We start from the raw sequence: 16,851 nt of genomic DNA, 5'->3' as shown, positions 1-16,851 counted from the left end.
AGAGAGGGAGACACACACACATACCACAGGTCAGACAGATGAGACAAAATCATAAAGTCACCATGCTGGTATTACTCACACTGTGGAGTGCATGGAGAACACCGCAGGCCTTTCGAGCCATACAGTGTGCTCACCGTAATGCCTTTTCCTCAGAGAAAATGGCCGATAGAGAAAGACGTCATTGATGGGTGTCCATGCACACATGCATTTACAGTTCGGGCGCTATAGATTGTATCCACACTCACAATAACCATGTGTATTAGATGACAAACTATTGTTGAATAAATCATGATCACATGACTTTAAAGATGCAGAATTTTCTTTTTGAAACAATGTAACCAAACTTGATGCAATAGTGTGGTCTGTTCATGCAAATACTGAAACATGACTTATCGTGATAAGACTTTGAGAGTTTATAGATATTTTGTCGGAATAACTATATTGTACATGTCACAAGCATTCACAGATATCTGTAGGGTCTATAGACGTTTAACCAAGCAGGCTTGTTTAAATTCAATTCCACAAGCTAAAATACTGGGATACTGAGATGGCAACATTGAAAAAAATATTCTCAGGTACCATTATATGAATTCACCACATTGTAAGTCATTGTTTCCAAGCTGAATTCTGCATCTTGGTTACATTTTGTATTTCAAGGCTTAAAAGGCAACAGGAACTAATGGATTCATAAATAAGCCATATGCTCACGGCCATCTTACTGTAAACCATCAGATAATAGAATGGGCTCATTATTTTCCTGAGCTGTCGTAAACAGAGAATAAAGAGCTCCCACTCATTTATTTTAATGAGGTTCAGTCCTGAGGTTAATCAAGTGGGTCTCAATACATTAGAATTCAAAGTCTATTATGCATAAAGTAAATCAGAAAACAAATGCCAATTGCTTAAATATATTTCAGTATGGGCAACCAAACTAAACTTGGTTAACTGTTAAGTTAGTCATACTATAGTGTAGGCGATTCTGATAACTTCCTTTTCAAGATAGGTCAGATAGGTCATGTTGTCTTAGCATCACCTTGAAATACAGTGTGGATAAGGGTGTGATTCGGGTCAACCCCCTGGCGGATTTAACCCAATGAGACCTCTTTGCTCAGGTCTCCCTTTCAAAGAGCTTTTATTGGATTAAATGAGTTGGTGATTGATTGGCAGGGTATGATACAATAGGTCAGATATACAGACATGGAAACCCATTCTCAGAGAGTGCATTCTCAGGTAAAGGTTATCTACACAACAAGCTGATGGGAATGCCAATGGAGTTCACTATGGCTAAACAATTAGATCTAATGTATCGGACTTTGATATTATAAAAATCTCATGTTGCCTTGTGGTGTTTTGGTGTGTTTACAGTGGTAGGGGAGGATGAGTGTCATAATTACCTCCTACGTTGTAGCCCACGCAAGAGTTCTGGTCACAGTATCCAGGAGGTCCAGCCGACCCCACTGGTCCAGGGATACCCGGCCGCCCAGGAGTTCCAGGGTTCCCCGGCCGACCAGATGGACCCTGGCTACCTGTCCGCCCCTGACCCGTTGGTCCTGGAGGAGAACGAAAAGGAGTGATGAGAGGGCGGAGAAGTGGGGGGAGTGTGTTTTGATACAACAAATACATTTTCAATTAACAATTAAGATTTTAACTTTGAGCTAAATTCCCGAAGTTAAATCATTATATGAAACATTATGGCAAAACAAATAAAACATGATGGCATTATTATTGTCTTCATTGTGACTAAGAACACTGCATATTGAGGTAGAATTCATGAAGTTAAAGGGATAGTTCACCCAAATTACAAAATGACACATTGGTTTCCTTACCCTGTATGCAGTCTATATAGAAGTTATGACAGCAATCCATGCTTTGGTTTAGTTTCCCTGGCACTGTTTCCACATGCTAACGTTTTAGCATTTGTGGCGCAAATCCCATTATTGTAAAGCTCAACAAAATCACTTGTAGATGTTTTGAACATAATGTGTGAAAAATGCTACTATTGGTCCCATGAATTGAATTGGTGCCCAAAAATGATAAAACATTACCATGTGCAAACAGTGCCAAGGAAACTAAACCAAAGCATGAATTGCTGTCATACCTTATCCATAGACTTACAGGGTAAGGAAACGAATACGTCAACTTGTAATTTGGGTGAACTATCTCTTCAAATCTAGTAGTGTGCTTTGAAATAGAAAACTAGCTAGAGTCCATAATTAGACCAAACATCTCTCCACAAAAGGAAGAGAATCAGCACATTTATCATTACCCAGCAGTCAGTACCAATAAGCATAAGCTTTTGTGCCTTTTCATCAGACCCAAAATGCTATTATCACTGAGCTGTCTCCATCAGGAAATGCAAAGGCTATGAATATCCTTTTTCAAATATCCTTGGAGGCAATGATCTCGCGCATGCCAGACACCTACGTGTTCTCCCAGTAGCGCTCCGAGTTCTCTCATGTAGACCAACCTGGCAACCACTCCAGGAGTTTAATCAACACACTGCGTCAGCTAGACTACAATCAATAAAGGAGTCAAAAGCTATGCCCCCTAATAATGTTTAATTAAACCAGTAGGGGCAGCTTAATGAAAAACAACAAAACAACAAACAAAAGTAAATTAAATCCAACTTGGGCTACCCTCTTCGTGTCATATTCTCCCCTTGAATCAAGAGGGAGACGCTTTATCAAAAAACAGATTGGATGACTTCCCATTTTCTAATCCACCCCCTTAACAGATGTTGATTTCCTCTGCAGAGGCTCGGTGGCAAAGGAAGTCCCTGGAGAAAAATGTAAGTTGGAAATGTGCAGTTTTTAGTTTTTTGGGGTGTTTTTCACCAGGCATTGCTTTGGTTACCTGGGGGTCCTACGGGGCCTCTGGGACCCTGGACTCCTACACCTGGGCTTCCCTTGTCACCCTTCTCTCCTGACAAACCTGGACAGACAGAGACAGAAACAGAGGGGACACACACCGTGACAAAATTCAGAGAAGTGGGCATGCTTGTCTCCTTTCCATATTATATCACCTTCAGCACTACAAGTGTCATGTCCAATATTGTAGATCTAGCCTAATACGTAATCCTCTTTCTGATTATATTAGTGATGTTTTCTTACATTACCTGCCGGTATCATTTACTGTAATATCTTCTCTCACAAGCTTATGGCACAGGCTACATGACTATATCTTTACTCGATAGCTTGAGTTAAATCTGAGTCTTCTCTATTCAGTACCTCTGGCTCCTGGTTGTCCATTCTCTCCGTTGGACCCGGGGAACCCTGGTCTGCCCGCGGGTCCCTGCTCTCCCTGTGGTCCTTGGCCGCCCTGCCGCCCGGGCTCTCCTGGGGGTCCAGGAATGGTGCGGACCGAAACGGGTGCACTGGGGATGTGGTTGAGGATGGAGCTGTAGCGAGCCATGTGACCTGTGGGACAGACGTCAGACTGAGGTCAGTGGCGCATGAATGGATGCCAATGGCAAAATACATTTACACCTTCATAGACAACACTCCTTTTTTCAAACTGTACACCCCTTCTATAGAATACAATTACACTCAAAGACACAAGACCTGTGCAAACCCACATCCATATACACAAACCCGCACAGGAAGAGGGTCAGATGCAGGATAAAAAAAATACTCACTCTGTATCAGCTGCTCACAGACCTGCCGGGCGATTGCTTGGACCGATGCCTGGGATTGCAGGTCACCCTGGAGGCATAAACACATGGTGACACCAAGACCATGGCTACAGATAACACTGTGTGTTTGATGTGTCCAACCTGTTTCATCGATCCCACAGGTGACATTTCCTCCACCATTACTTGGGTAGAAAGCCTGCCAGCCGTTAATTTGGCATCAACTCTTTCGATTGGAAAACATGGCTGTTGTTGACAAGCATAGATGTTGCTTTTTGAGCCTTGTCTAAAAACCTTATTACCCATTCGCTGTTCCCTGTTATGGGCGAAACCAATCCATAAAGTACTTAACACTAGAAAGATAGCTCTTTAAAAATATAACTGCTGTAAAGTAGAAAATCATTTCTACAGTTGAGTAACACAGCTCTAAAGCTTTAGCTTATAAAGTATGCATGAATAGGTCTTCTACAAAATGTGTTCTGGGTGCAGTACACTGTGTGATATTGCTCTTCAGAAAACTTGTTGTAATGGTAATTGTATACTGTCAGGCTGTCAGAGAACACCTACTGTATACCGCCAAGCTGAGGAGCAGCAATTACTTGAAAGGAGGGCATTATTTATCTTGAACATTGATGTTAAGCATCGAACACATACTTCACAGAATTACACTACATGACCAAAAGTATATGGACACCTGCTTGTTGAACATCGCATTCCAAAATCTTGGGCATTAATATGGAGTTGGTCCCCCCTTTGCTGCTATAACAGCCTCTACTCTTCTGGGAAGGCTTTCCACTAGATGTTGGAACATTGCTGCGGGGACTTGCTTCCATTCAGCCACAAGAGCATTAGTGAGGTCGGGCACTGATGTTGTGCGTTTTGGCCTGGCTCGCAGTCGGCATTCCATTTCAATCAAATGTATTTATAAAGCCCTTTTTACATCAGACGATGTCACAAAGTGCTATACAGAAACCCAGCCTAAAACCCAAACAGCAAACAATGCATATGTGGAAGCACGGTGGCCAGGAAAAACTCCCTAGAAAGGCAGGAACCTAGGAAGAAACCTAGAGAGGAACTTGGCTCTGAGGGGTGGCCAGTCCTCTTCTGGCTGTGCCGGGTTGAGATTAAAACAGTACATGGCCAAGATGTTCAAACGTTCATATATGACCAGCAGGGTCAAATAATAACAATAATCACAGTGGTTGTAGAGGGTGCAACAGGTCAGCACCTCAGGAGTAAATGTCAGTTCATAGCCAAGCATTCAGAGTTTCATCCCAAAGGTGTTCGATGGGGTTGAGGTCAGGGCTCTGTGCAAGCCAGTCAAGTTCTTCCACACCGATCTCGACAAACCATTTCTATATGGACCTCGCTTTGTGCACAAGGGCATTGTCATGCTGAAACAGGAACTGTTGCCACAAAGTTGGAAGCAAAGAATGTTGTCTAGAGTGTTAATGTATGCTGAAGTTTCCCTTCACTGGAACTAAGGGGCCTAGCCTGAACCATGAAAAACAGTCCCAGACCATTATTCCTCCACCAAACTTTACAGTTGGCACTATGCATTCGGGCAGGTACCAGATTTGCCTGTTGGACTGCCAGATGGTGAAGTGTGATTCATCACTCTAGAGAACGCATTTCCACTGCTCCAGAGTCCAATGGCCGCGAGCTTTAGGCTTGTGTGTGGCTGCTCTGCCATGGAAACCCATTTCATGAAGCTCCCAACGAACATTTATTGTGCTGACGTTGCTTCCAGAGGCAGTTTGGAACTCAGTAGTGAGTGTTGCAACCAAGGACAGACGATTTTTAAGCACTATGCGCTTCAGTACTCGGCGGTCCCATTCTGTGAGCCTGTGTGGTCTACCACTTCGTGGCTGAGCTGTTGTTGCTGCTAGACGTTTGCACTTCACAGTTGACTGGGGCAGCTTTAGCAGGGCATAAATTTGACGAACTGACTTGTTGGAAAGGTGCCACATTGAAAGTCACTGAGCTCTTCAGTGAGGCCATTCTACTGACAATGTTAGTCTAAGGAGATTGCATGGCTGTGTGCTCGATTTTATACACCTATCAGCAACGAGTGTGGCTGAAATGGCTGAATCCACTCATTTGAAGGGGTGTCCACATACATTTGCATATATAGTATACTGTATATTATACAGAACAAGATAAGTATCATAATATATCTCAATTCAATTGAATTTAATAAATGCTTTACTGGCATGAATAGGTGGTTGCCACTGTTGCCAAAGCAATGTATATGAAGTATTACATAAATTACCAATATGCTTGTTATCTCTATGACTTACTCTTTCTCCCTTCTCTCCTTTGTTTCCAGCGGAACCCTGCAACAGAACAAGAGGCAGAATGACAATGGACAGAAAACAATGAAGTACATTTACTGTACACATTTTTTTGAGTTGTCCATTTTCTTTGCCATCTTTTTCCTTTCAAGAACTTGCATCAAGAAGTAGACATTTTCCCCAGAGAAGTAAAACCAATTTGGAAAGGTTAACAGAATTACAAGAAAGACTGAAAGACAATCTGGATGACAGGTATGAAAAACTCTTCTTAGGAAAAAGCACTGCACAATGAACAGACGCTACCTTCAGTAAGCTAGAAGCTACCTTAAGCAAGCTAGCGTCATTATTTGAACCCTGTCATAACCATTTATCTGCAAAGGTCATATAATGACAAATAATAACGATGCAGTACCAGTAATTACATCGTAATTACATAGTAGGCAAGAGTATGTAATTACTGCTAACCTTGTATGGGCTCTCAGCCAGAGAATGTTAGCATTTTGACATCTGGGGCACACCAATTAAAAAGGTGTCATCCTACAAATACCTTGATCTTTGGTTGGACGATAAGCTGTCCTACAAAGTTCACGTAGATAATAATTGTGAGGAAGTTTAAACTCAAATTGGGTTCTTATTCTTGTAACAAGGCTTGCTTCCCATTTGAGGCCAGAAAGAAGCTTGTTCAAGCCACTTTTCTTTCTGTAATTGATTATGGTGACATATTGTATATGCATGCAGCCTGTTCTGTGTTAAAGAGACTGGACTCTGTTTATCATGCATCTTTGCGTTATGTTACAAATGCCAAGTCACTCACCCACCAGTGCACCTTATATCAAATGGAGGGCTAGACATCGCTTTACATACGCAGACAGCTACATTTGTATTTGTTCATCTACAAAGCCCTTCTGGGTAGCCTGCTCTCCTTCACCATCACCACCAGCAGTTCCGAGACGCGGTCTACTAGATGGTTGCTACTAAAAGTCCCCAGGGCCATTGCCGAGTTAAGCAAGACTGCCATTCCGATTGTACACCTGAGGCATGGAAGTCTGCAAAATATGCTTCACCTAGATATACTAGTGCCCCTTAGTGGGTGTAAAACTCTGGCCCAAAACTCTGTTGAGGAGTGTAAATGTTTCCTCCAGGCCGGATGAGCACCTAATGACGTGTTGTTGTGTGTTTGTATTGGTATGTTAAAATGTTGTATTGACTGCTGCTGCTTTCTTGGCCAGGTCTCCCCTTGCAAAATAGACGACGTGTCACAATGGGTTTCTTCCTGGTTAAATAAAGGTGAAAAAAATACAAATAAAAAATATAAATACGTTAGTGCCTTGCAAGCCACCAATGTAGCTTAAAATGCATATTGCATATTGTCATGACATTGTAAGGCAATTTGTTAAAGGTTTACTTAAACCGCCACAAACATATTCTGTTCCATAGTCATGATAGTGTTAGGTTAACCTCCGATTTTCTAAAGAAAAGACAGGCCATTCAGTGACACAAAAGTCTGTTTTTCTGGCAACAATGTTGAAATAGACAACGACAACATACAGTTAACAGCCGAAATAAAGGAAACACCAACATAAACCGTTGGGCCACCACGAGCCGGCAGAATATACAGGATGCATAGATTGTACAAGCATAGATTCTACATGTGTCTGGAATAGTGGTGCGGGTCAGCTGTTTGTTCACCCACACCCGCTCGCAATTGCTAATAACCCATCCGCAACCACCCATTGGGGCGGCAGGTAGCCTAGTAGTTAGAGCGTTGGGCCCGAGCTGACACGGTAAAAATCTGTCGTTCTGCACCTGAAAAAGGCAGTTAACCCACTGTTCCTAGGCCGTTATTGTAAATAAGAATTTGTTCTTAGCTGACTTGCCTAGTTAAATAAAGGTTCAAAATAAAAAATGTGACCCACTCAATCCTAACCAAATATAGAATCTGCGCTACAGTCAATGATGACATAATGATTTTTTTTTTTACAGTGGGTGCATTTTTTGTTGTTGTTGTTGCCTGATTTAGATACAGTTGAAGTCGGAAGTTTACATACTACACCTTAGCCAAATACATTTAAACTCAATTCATGACATTTAATCCTAGTAAAAATTCCCTGTCTTAGGTCAGTTAGGATTACCACTTTATTTTAAGAATGTGAAATTTCAGAATAATAGTAGAGAGAATGATTTATTTCAGCTTTTATTTCTTTCATCACATTCCCAGTGGGTCAGAAGTTTACATACTCTCAATTAGTATTTGGTAGCATTGCCTTGAAATTGTTTAACTTGGGTCAAACGTTTCGGGTAGCCTTCCACAAGCTTCCCACAATACGTTGGGTGAATTTTGGCCCATTCCTCCTGACAGAGCTGGTGGAATTGAGTCAGGTTAGTAGACCTCCTCGCTCGCACACGCTTTTTCAGTTCTGCCCACAAATTTTCGATGGGATTGAGGTCATGGCTTTGATGGCCACTCCAATACCTTAACTTTGTTGTCCTTAAGCCATTTTGCCACAATTTTGGAAGTATGCTTGGGGTCATTGTCCATTTGGAAGACCCATTTGCGACAAAGCTTTAACTTCCTGACTGATGTCTTGAGATGTTGCTTCAATATATCCACATAATTTTCCTGCTTCATGATGCCATCTATTTTCTGAAGTGCACCAGTCCCTCCTGCAGCAAAGCACCCACACAACATGATGCTGCCACCCCCGTGCTTCACGGTTGGGATGGTGTTCTTCGGCTTGCAAGCCTCCCCCTTTTTCCTCCAAACATAACGATGGTTATTATGGCCAAACAGTTCTATTTTTGTTTCATCAGACCAGAGAACATTTCTCCAAAAAAGTACGATCTTTGTCCCCATGTGCAGTTGCAAACTGTAGTCTGGCTTTAATATGGCGATTTTGGAGCAGTGGCTTCTTCCTTGCTGAGCGGCCTTTCAGGTTATGTCGATATAGGACTCGTTTTACTGTGGATATAGATAATTTTGGACCTGTTTCATCCAGCATCTTCACAAGTTCCTTTGCTGTTGTTCTGGGATTGATTTGCACTTTTCGCACCAAAGTACATTCATCTCTAGGAGATAGAACGCGTCTCCTTCCTGAGCGGTATGACGGCTGCGTGCTCCCATGGTGTTTATACTTGCGTACTATTGTTTGTACAGATGAACCTGGTACCTTCAGGCGTTTGGAAATTGCTCCCAAGGATGAACCAGACTTGTGGAGGTCTACCATTTTTTTTCTGAGGTCTTGGCTGATTTCTTTTGATTTTCCCATGATGTCAAGCAAAGAGGCACTGAGTTTGAAGGTATGCCTTTAAATACATCCACAGGTACACCTCCAATTGACTCAAATGATGTCAATTAGCCTATCAGAAGCTTTTAAAGCCATGACATAATTTTCTGGAATTTACCAAGCTGTTTAAAGGCACAGTCAACTTAGTGTATGTAAACTTCTGACCCACTGGAAATGTGATAGAGTGAAATAATCTGTCTGTAAACAATTGTTGGAAAAATGACTTGTGTCATGCACAAAGTAGATGTCCTAACCGACTTGCCAAAACTATAGTTCGTTAACAAGACATTTGTGGAGTGGTTGACAAATGAGTTTTAATGACTCCAACCTAAGTGTATGTAAACTTCCGACTTCAACTGTATGATTCTGCTTAAAATTGCCAACATTTTAGTAGCCTATTTGTTAATCAACTTGTCTATAATTAGATACATGTAGCTTCTCTTTTGTCTTTATATGTTTCCCTAGAAGACTAAATAAACCCATGCTCAACCGAATAATGTATCAGATTGATAGAATGAATGCTTCAATCTAGTTGACATCGGTAAAGTTCGCTCTGTCATCTTTCACGGAGCAAAGACCGGGGAGAAAATACAATAACGCAAAATAAAAATCGGGAAAGATTTTCTGTGCAAAATATGATTTTTTTTTATGCCGGCTATTTGACACATGTACAGTTAAACCCTAAAGCTTAGGCTTGTGCACTAATACCAGATAGTCTAAATGAATGAAAGAAAAAAACTCAATGTAGCCTGTATAAATTGCACAAGAATTCTACATTTATGGATTTTTTAAGGTATTGTTTCTCTTTGTTCAACCTGCCCTTCAGCCACACAATATTTAATGACCCTAAACATGTCCGCCCCGTTGATGTAATCGCGGGGACTGCGGGTTATGAGTCAACATGTGCATTACTAGTCTGGAACTCTTTTGGAGATCTGGGGACTGACTCACACATACACACACACACCCACACACCAAATACATGACCCTCAGTGGAGGCTGCTGAGGGGAGAACGGCTCATAATAATGTCTGGAACGGAGCAAATGGAACGGCATCAAACACAAGGAAATCATGTTTTTGATGGATTTGATACCATTCCACCTATTCCGATCCAGCCATTACCACGAGCCCGTCCTCCCCAATTAAGGTGCCACCAACCTCCTGTGATGACCCTAAGCATAATGGATAATAATTGCTTAATTAACTCAGGAACCACGCCTGTGTGGAAGCACCTGCTATCAATATACTTTGTATCCCTCATTAACTCAAGTGTTTCCTTGATTTTGGCAGTTACCTGTATATACAACGTCACATCAATGTTAAAGTAACATTTAGAAAACATTAACTAGCTTCAATTACAGGTAGAAAAATGGTGTGGACAATGTTCTCAGAGACGTTCAGGGACAATGGTCCTGTTGTGTCCTGACACGTCAAGACATCCACTATTTGAATCCCCTACATTTAAAACAATCTCCTGAAGACTCCTTGGCTTCCGGCATCTCTGTCTATCACACCTCTGTCCACCAGATAGACAACAGGCGTGTCGATCCCAAAAAGCAAGCAGGCAGACATAATCCTGTTTGCATTTCAGCATCACACACAGACAGCTTTAGAATGAAGTTGGTGGACTTTGAGTGTCTATTAGTTTAGCAAAGTCCTTTTTCAAGCCTGGCGAACATAAAATACAGTGCATCTTTGACATAGCTTCCCCTTACAATGTTAGATTTTCTTGATGTAGAACGAGATGTATATATAGTTCCTTAAATTATTTATCTGCCTCCGAATATCCCCTTTGAACTGTTATCCTCTCTCCCAGGTCTTTATACATACATAGAAATATGACATATTCCTGACCATGTGACCTGCCCTAGAATAATGCCTGGCGCTTGTTATAGTTTGTAACTTTTATTGGTCAAGTCAGGCAGTCAGGAACAACTAAGTCCTAATTATGATATATATACTGTACTGTAGGACTATGTACAATATATTCATATATGACTTTGCTGTCTCCCAAAACCTACCTCCCGAATACTACACACAACGGGCAAAACCGTTTGAAATGACATCATGCTGACGTATCTGGTTGTAATGATGTAATTTCATCATTTCTGCTCGCTGGGTATTTCCTTAGCTAGAGGTTCAGCTCCTTAAGTAGTAACATGCATGGACATAGAGAGGTCAGATGACTCACAGGAGGTCCTTGGTCTCCCAGTGACCCTGGAGGTCCACTTGACCCTGGTGAGCCGGGAGCTCCTGGAGTGCCCTGTGGGTGAAGGAGGAGAAAAACACAAACAAACAAATTGCCACCTCACTGATTAAGCAATCACTCAAAGTTCCAATTTGTAACTTTCGTTTTCCAAGTGGTAACTTGAGGTACTACAAAAACATTTGTCCAAGAAACAAAACAATAAACTGTTACATTCGCCAAGAAGCACAAACAAGTAACCTACAGGGACAGTACTGTTGACCAGAAAGTATTGTAAGTTGCAGATCACATTTTACAATTCAAAGTTACAGAATGAATGTATTTTATAATTCAATTCAATTCAATCAAGTTCATTCATCAGTCCCTGATACTCCATCCACACACAATCTGATTTACCATAGTCCCTGTAGGTCCTGTTCGCCCCTGGGGTCCATCTTTACCAGGCAGTCCCTGTGGAAAGGGGTTACATGTACAAATACATACCTATGAGACTGTGCTGTTACGCCAGGTCCTATACCATGACTTTATATACACATAAATCTATTCCTTTGGATTAAACTGACAAACAACACCTTACCCGTGTTCCTGTTTGTCCCTCTCGACCTGGTGACCCAGGAGATCCAGGAATGCCCTGCAACCGTAGAGAGAGAGAGAGCATGTGAAAACAGAAAGGCCTGTTAAGGGTGTCAGCATGAATACATTTGTATTGACGGGCTCAGTTGGTTGGACCATTATCCTAACTCATTACAGATAATTAATGTTGTGAGGCCTGAGCTGTTTGTAATACACAGTCTCTTGCATGACCTTCATAGCCGTCAAAGCCAAATTCCCTCACTCAGACACAACGGGTACTGAATGCCAATGGCATGGCTCAAAGCCTATTACAAACAAAAACACACATCTCCCAACCTCTACAGTTATTTACAGGATCCAACTTAATTGGCTGAGCTCAGAGATTGATTATAATGAAAGTTCATGGCATCTTAGACATGAATCATTACAACAGAGGGGAAATAGCTATTGTTGTTCTGTAAAAATGTATTGTTACGGTCCAGGCAGGCGCTGCCCATAACCACAGATCTAGGATCAGATTGCCCCATCCGCTAATGCTCAGATTTACCATCAATGGGATGGGAAGACAGCTGACCCGTTATCAGTGGTTAAGACCAACTTCTACCTTCTCCTTTTGCTACCTATGCAAATCCGACATAACATAAACCAAAGGGGAGCAGTAGCCCTTCACACAAAACTCTCTCACCAGAACTCAGAATGACTTGTTCCTATTAACAGCTACCTTACAGAGATAGAAATTAAATATGACATTCAAAGATCTCCCTTTGGTGCAATGGTGTCATTTGAATGTCATTTGAAGACTGAGTGCCATTTTGTGATGAGGGAAAGTGTGTCTGAAAGGGCAGGAAGTGAATGGTGGTCTTTACCTGTATTCCTGGAGCGCCAGCTGCACCCTTCTCACCTCTCTCTCCTGGACCACCCTGAAGTGTGAAAAAACAACAATAGATATCAACAGCAAATAGCAAGCTTATTTGGAGGCTATTTCATAAGTTGGGGTCGTCACTATCTGGTCACCATCTGCGTTCTAATTACAAATGCCATTTGTTTCACAAGCTCTTACAGTAGCTGTACCTTAATAACCCTTAATAACCCTTACTAACTGTCACCATAATACTGAATTAACAACAAACAGATCATGTCATCGATATAGAACGTGTGTATGTTATACCAGAGAGAAAAATGTACCATGTGTTGGAGCAAAAGTTATTTATTACATTCTAATGCTTTTGTGGGTGAAAAATGGTTTTGTTACAGTCACTGGTAATCCTCCACAGCTGACCAGTAACCTCTTCGTACACCCTACAAAGGAGTGATTTGTTACTCGTTCATTATCTGTACAAGCCATCCAGGTTGAATTATTTGCCTGTCTGTTTAGGCTCTAAAGATCTGATCATTCCCCTATCTTAGACACATCGGCTGTGAGAACCGGTTAGAACCTGCTTTTGTTTGTTTGAACGTTTAAAGGGAGTAGAGCTAATGACCCTTAGCTCTTTTGTAAACTTCCCTCTTGTTCGGGGTTAAGCAGCTCTTTGTGTAGGTGGAGTATATAAAGACTGAGTGACTTGTAAATAATCAAGATCCTCTCCGGGTTCATCCTGAGAGGGTGATCTTCCTTGCAATTACTTGAATAAACTTCTTATTGCTGATAAAGGAGTTCTCCTGATTCCTTGAACGAGTTTTTCCTCAACACATAGGTTGGCTTAAACATTGCCTTAGTAAAGTTAAGTCTATTAGATTACGATACATCCTTCCTCCTTTATGGCTTATGTTCAACATCAGTCCTTGAGAGAGAAAGAATCGACCTCTGAGTATTACAACAGCTTTTACAAGGTGGACTTTATAGCAGGCCTAGGTGAATCTGGTACTGTTGCTGTGTTATGTATGTCGGGAAACTAGACTCCTCTAATATGTGCAGTATTAGATGGTGTGTGTGAGCGTGTGTATGTGCATGTGTGTGTGTGTCTTACCGGGGGGCCCATGATGGTGCGGCCGCTGGGGCCCTGGGGGCCAGGAGGCCCCTGCAGCCCAGGAGTACCAGCGTCCCCAACTGGACCTATCGGCCCCTGTCATAGAGACAGAAGAACACATTGATAAAATAGATTTGAATATAGTTAACAAAGAGATAAAGTGATCTATTTTACTACAGATCTAGATAAATCCCCTATTTCCTACAGCCATTACCTCTATGTAGTATGAAAGTACAATTTTAAACAACAACAATATACCAATTTGTGAATGTTGAACTGCTAGCTAGTAATATAGTACTATAAACATGTTTTAATGACATATAAGACTATAACACCGGAACTGCAATCTAAGGCTTTCAAAAGTTGACGACATGAATATCAATAGTGTGCTGTGCGAGGTTTCATGGAGGGCGAGCAATATGTTCATAAATCTTTTATTCCATACAACTGTCTTCATCCTTTATACATTATCTGACCCAGCTCTTGGCGGCTGAGGGGGCTTTAGGCTAACTCTGTGATTTAACTGCAAATCAGAGAGCCGTGAGGCCACTCTCTGTCAGTCTTGTCGTGAGCCAACCAGTCGCAGGCCATTGACTTTCATGGGGGCACACTGCGTCTCCGATGAATATAAAATTCATGAGAGTAGGAAGACAGCATGGGCGCACTGCGAGGGCGCCTGCATTACAAAGACCTTCCCATGCTGTAATAACACACCATTCAACCACCAGTGCAATTTTCTGGGACTTTCAAGACCCATGCAATCCCGAGTCGAATAGCATGTGAGAGAATGAGATATGAATAAAAGATTAGAACTTTGCAGGGGGCATTTTCAGAGAGTGGGTTTTCAGCCAAGCATCGTATAAGGGATCTTTTATGGAAGAGAGGTATCCATCAATGTTGGTATGTGTCTGGTATCCATCAATGTGGGTATGTGTCTGTCCACCCACTCAGTGCTTGTGGAATTCTAACATATCGTGGTTTTAGTTTTACAAGCTGCATTGACTTTCATTGGGTTTTTATTTACATGAGTGTGTGTGTGTGTGTGTGTGTGTGTGTGTGTGTGTGTGTGTGTGTGTGTGTGTGTACTGTACCACAGCTCCTGGTTCTCCACGGTCCCCTCTCCCTCCTCTGATCCCAGGACCTCCCTGTTGATAACACACAAACACATACCCTCTGTCACACACCATCAACATACTGTACGTATCACAGACATTAAAGACCCACTCTTTCAACACATCCTAAGCACACTATCACACGCCGGGTGTATGTACTATAGCTATGTATATATCCCTCTCCATCCCCAAATGTCACACCGTGTTCTGTTCATCAGACACTGAATGCAATGAATGAGTTCCTAGCTCAACAACAGCTTTAAGTAACAAATGATGGCGATGAAGGAGAGACGGAGGGTCCTCACAGGGGGTCCAGTGGGGCCGGGGGGGCCTTTGCTGTCCTGTGTGCAGGTGCAGGCACGGGGCATGGCGGGACAGTCCTCCTCCTTCCTCTGAGAGATGAGAGAAACACCACAATAACATGACTATGCTACTGTGCGACCAAATGACAATACATGGAACACAAGAGGACAATGAGCTAATGATTACGATAATGTCCAAAGCATAATGATGGAAAAAAGAGGATAACGACCACAAGACACAAAATGACATGATCCTACAACATGCAACTACACATTACAACAAAGGTTAGGGTCATTCCATGTCAGTCAGTAGATGAGATCAGTAGTGAGGCTTGAACTCACCAGACCAGGAAGCTCACAGCACTTGTCTCGGCTGGCCCAGGACGTGCTGCAGACGATGTCAAACGACTGCAGTTGAAACTGAGGACAAAAAGAACAACAAACACAGACATCTTTTTTTATAGTGAACAAAAATATAAACACAACGTAAAGTGTTGTAAAGCTTTGTGCACAAATTTGTTTACATCCCTGTTAGTGAGCATTTCTCCTGTGCCAAGAAAATCCATCCGCCTGACAGGTGTGGCATATCAAGAAGCTGATTAAATGATCATGGTCATTACACAGGTGCACCTTGTGCTGGGGACAATAAAAGGCCACTTGTCACACAACACAATGCCACAGATGTCTTATGTGTTGAGGGAGCGTGCAATTGGCATGCTGACTGCAGGAATGTCCACCAGAGCTGTTGCCAGATAATTTAATGTTAATTTCTCTACCATAAGCCACCTCCAACGTCATTTTTGAGAACACAATTCCATTTTATCAATGGCAATTTGAATGCACAGAGATACTGTGACGAGATCCTGAGGCCCATTGTCGGGCCATTCATCTGCCGCCATCACCTCATGTTTCATCATGATAATACATGGCCCCATGTCACAAGGATCTGTACACAATTCCTGGAAGCTTAAATTGTCCCAGTTCTTCCATGGCCTGCATACTTACCAGACATGTCACCCATTGAGCATGTTTGGGATGCTCTGGATATATGTGTACGACAGCGCTTTCCAGTTCCCGGCAATCTCCAGCAACTTCGCACAGCCATTGAAGATGAGTGGGACAACATTCCACAGGCCACAATCAACAGCCTGACCAACTCTATGCAAAGACATGTATAGCACTGCATGAGGCAAATGGTGGTCACACCAGATACTGACTGGTTTTCTGATCCACACCCCTACCTTTTTTTAAGGTATCTGTGAACAACAGATGCATATCTGTATTCCCAGTCATGTGAAATCCATAGACTAGGGCCTGATGAATTTATTTAAATGGACTGATTTCCTAATATGAACTGTAACTCAGTAAAATCTTAGAAATTGTTGCATGTTGCGTTTAGATTATATACAGGTTGTGCTACTTTACTACTAGTCTCTTGATAAAACCAGCAGCAAGCTGCAGATCTCCTGAATAAGACCTGAGCG

General features: G+C 42.1%; 1 protein-coding gene across 1 annotated transcript in view; it reads right to left on the bottom strand.

The window, feature by feature from the left end:
- The window catches only part of LOC120022784 (collagen alpha-1(XIV) chain-like), a 62,333-nt gene continuing 45,482 nt past the window's right edge, over positions 1–16,851 (bottom strand). The window contains exons 25-37 of the mRNA XM_038966780.1: positions 15,710–15,787; positions 15,371–15,457; positions 15,045–15,098; positions 13,954–14,049; positions 12,853–12,906; positions 11,991–12,044; positions 11,810–11,863; positions 11,399–11,470; positions 5,929–5,964; positions 3,635–3,701; positions 3,228–3,416; positions 2,854–2,931; positions 1–1,550 (exon numbers count right to left, since the gene is read on the bottom strand). Coding sequence (XP_038822708.1) covers positions 1,360–1,550; positions 2,854–2,931; positions 3,228–3,416; positions 3,635–3,701; positions 5,929–5,964; positions 11,399–11,470; positions 11,810–11,863; positions 11,991–12,044; positions 12,853–12,906; positions 13,954–14,049; positions 15,045–15,098; positions 15,371–15,457; positions 15,710–15,787 — 1,110 coding nt within the window. The 3' untranslated portion in view covers positions 1–1,359. The remainder of the gene's footprint in view (positions 1,551–2,853; positions 2,932–3,227; positions 3,417–3,634; positions 3,702–5,928; positions 5,965–11,398; positions 11,471–11,809; positions 11,864–11,990; positions 12,045–12,852; positions 12,907–13,953; positions 14,050–15,044; positions 15,099–15,370; positions 15,458–15,709; positions 15,788–16,851) is intronic.

The sequence above is a fragment of the Salvelinus namaycush genome, chromosome 27 (genome assembly GCF_016432855.1).
Source record: "Salvelinus namaycush isolate Seneca chromosome 27, SaNama_1.0, whole genome shotgun sequence".
NCBI classification, from domain to species: Eukaryota; Metazoa; Chordata; class Actinopteri; order Salmoniformes; family Salmonidae; genus Salvelinus; species Salvelinus namaycush.
Note: the sequence above shows the minus strand (reverse complement) of the source record. Positions and strands in the feature narration are given on the sequence as shown.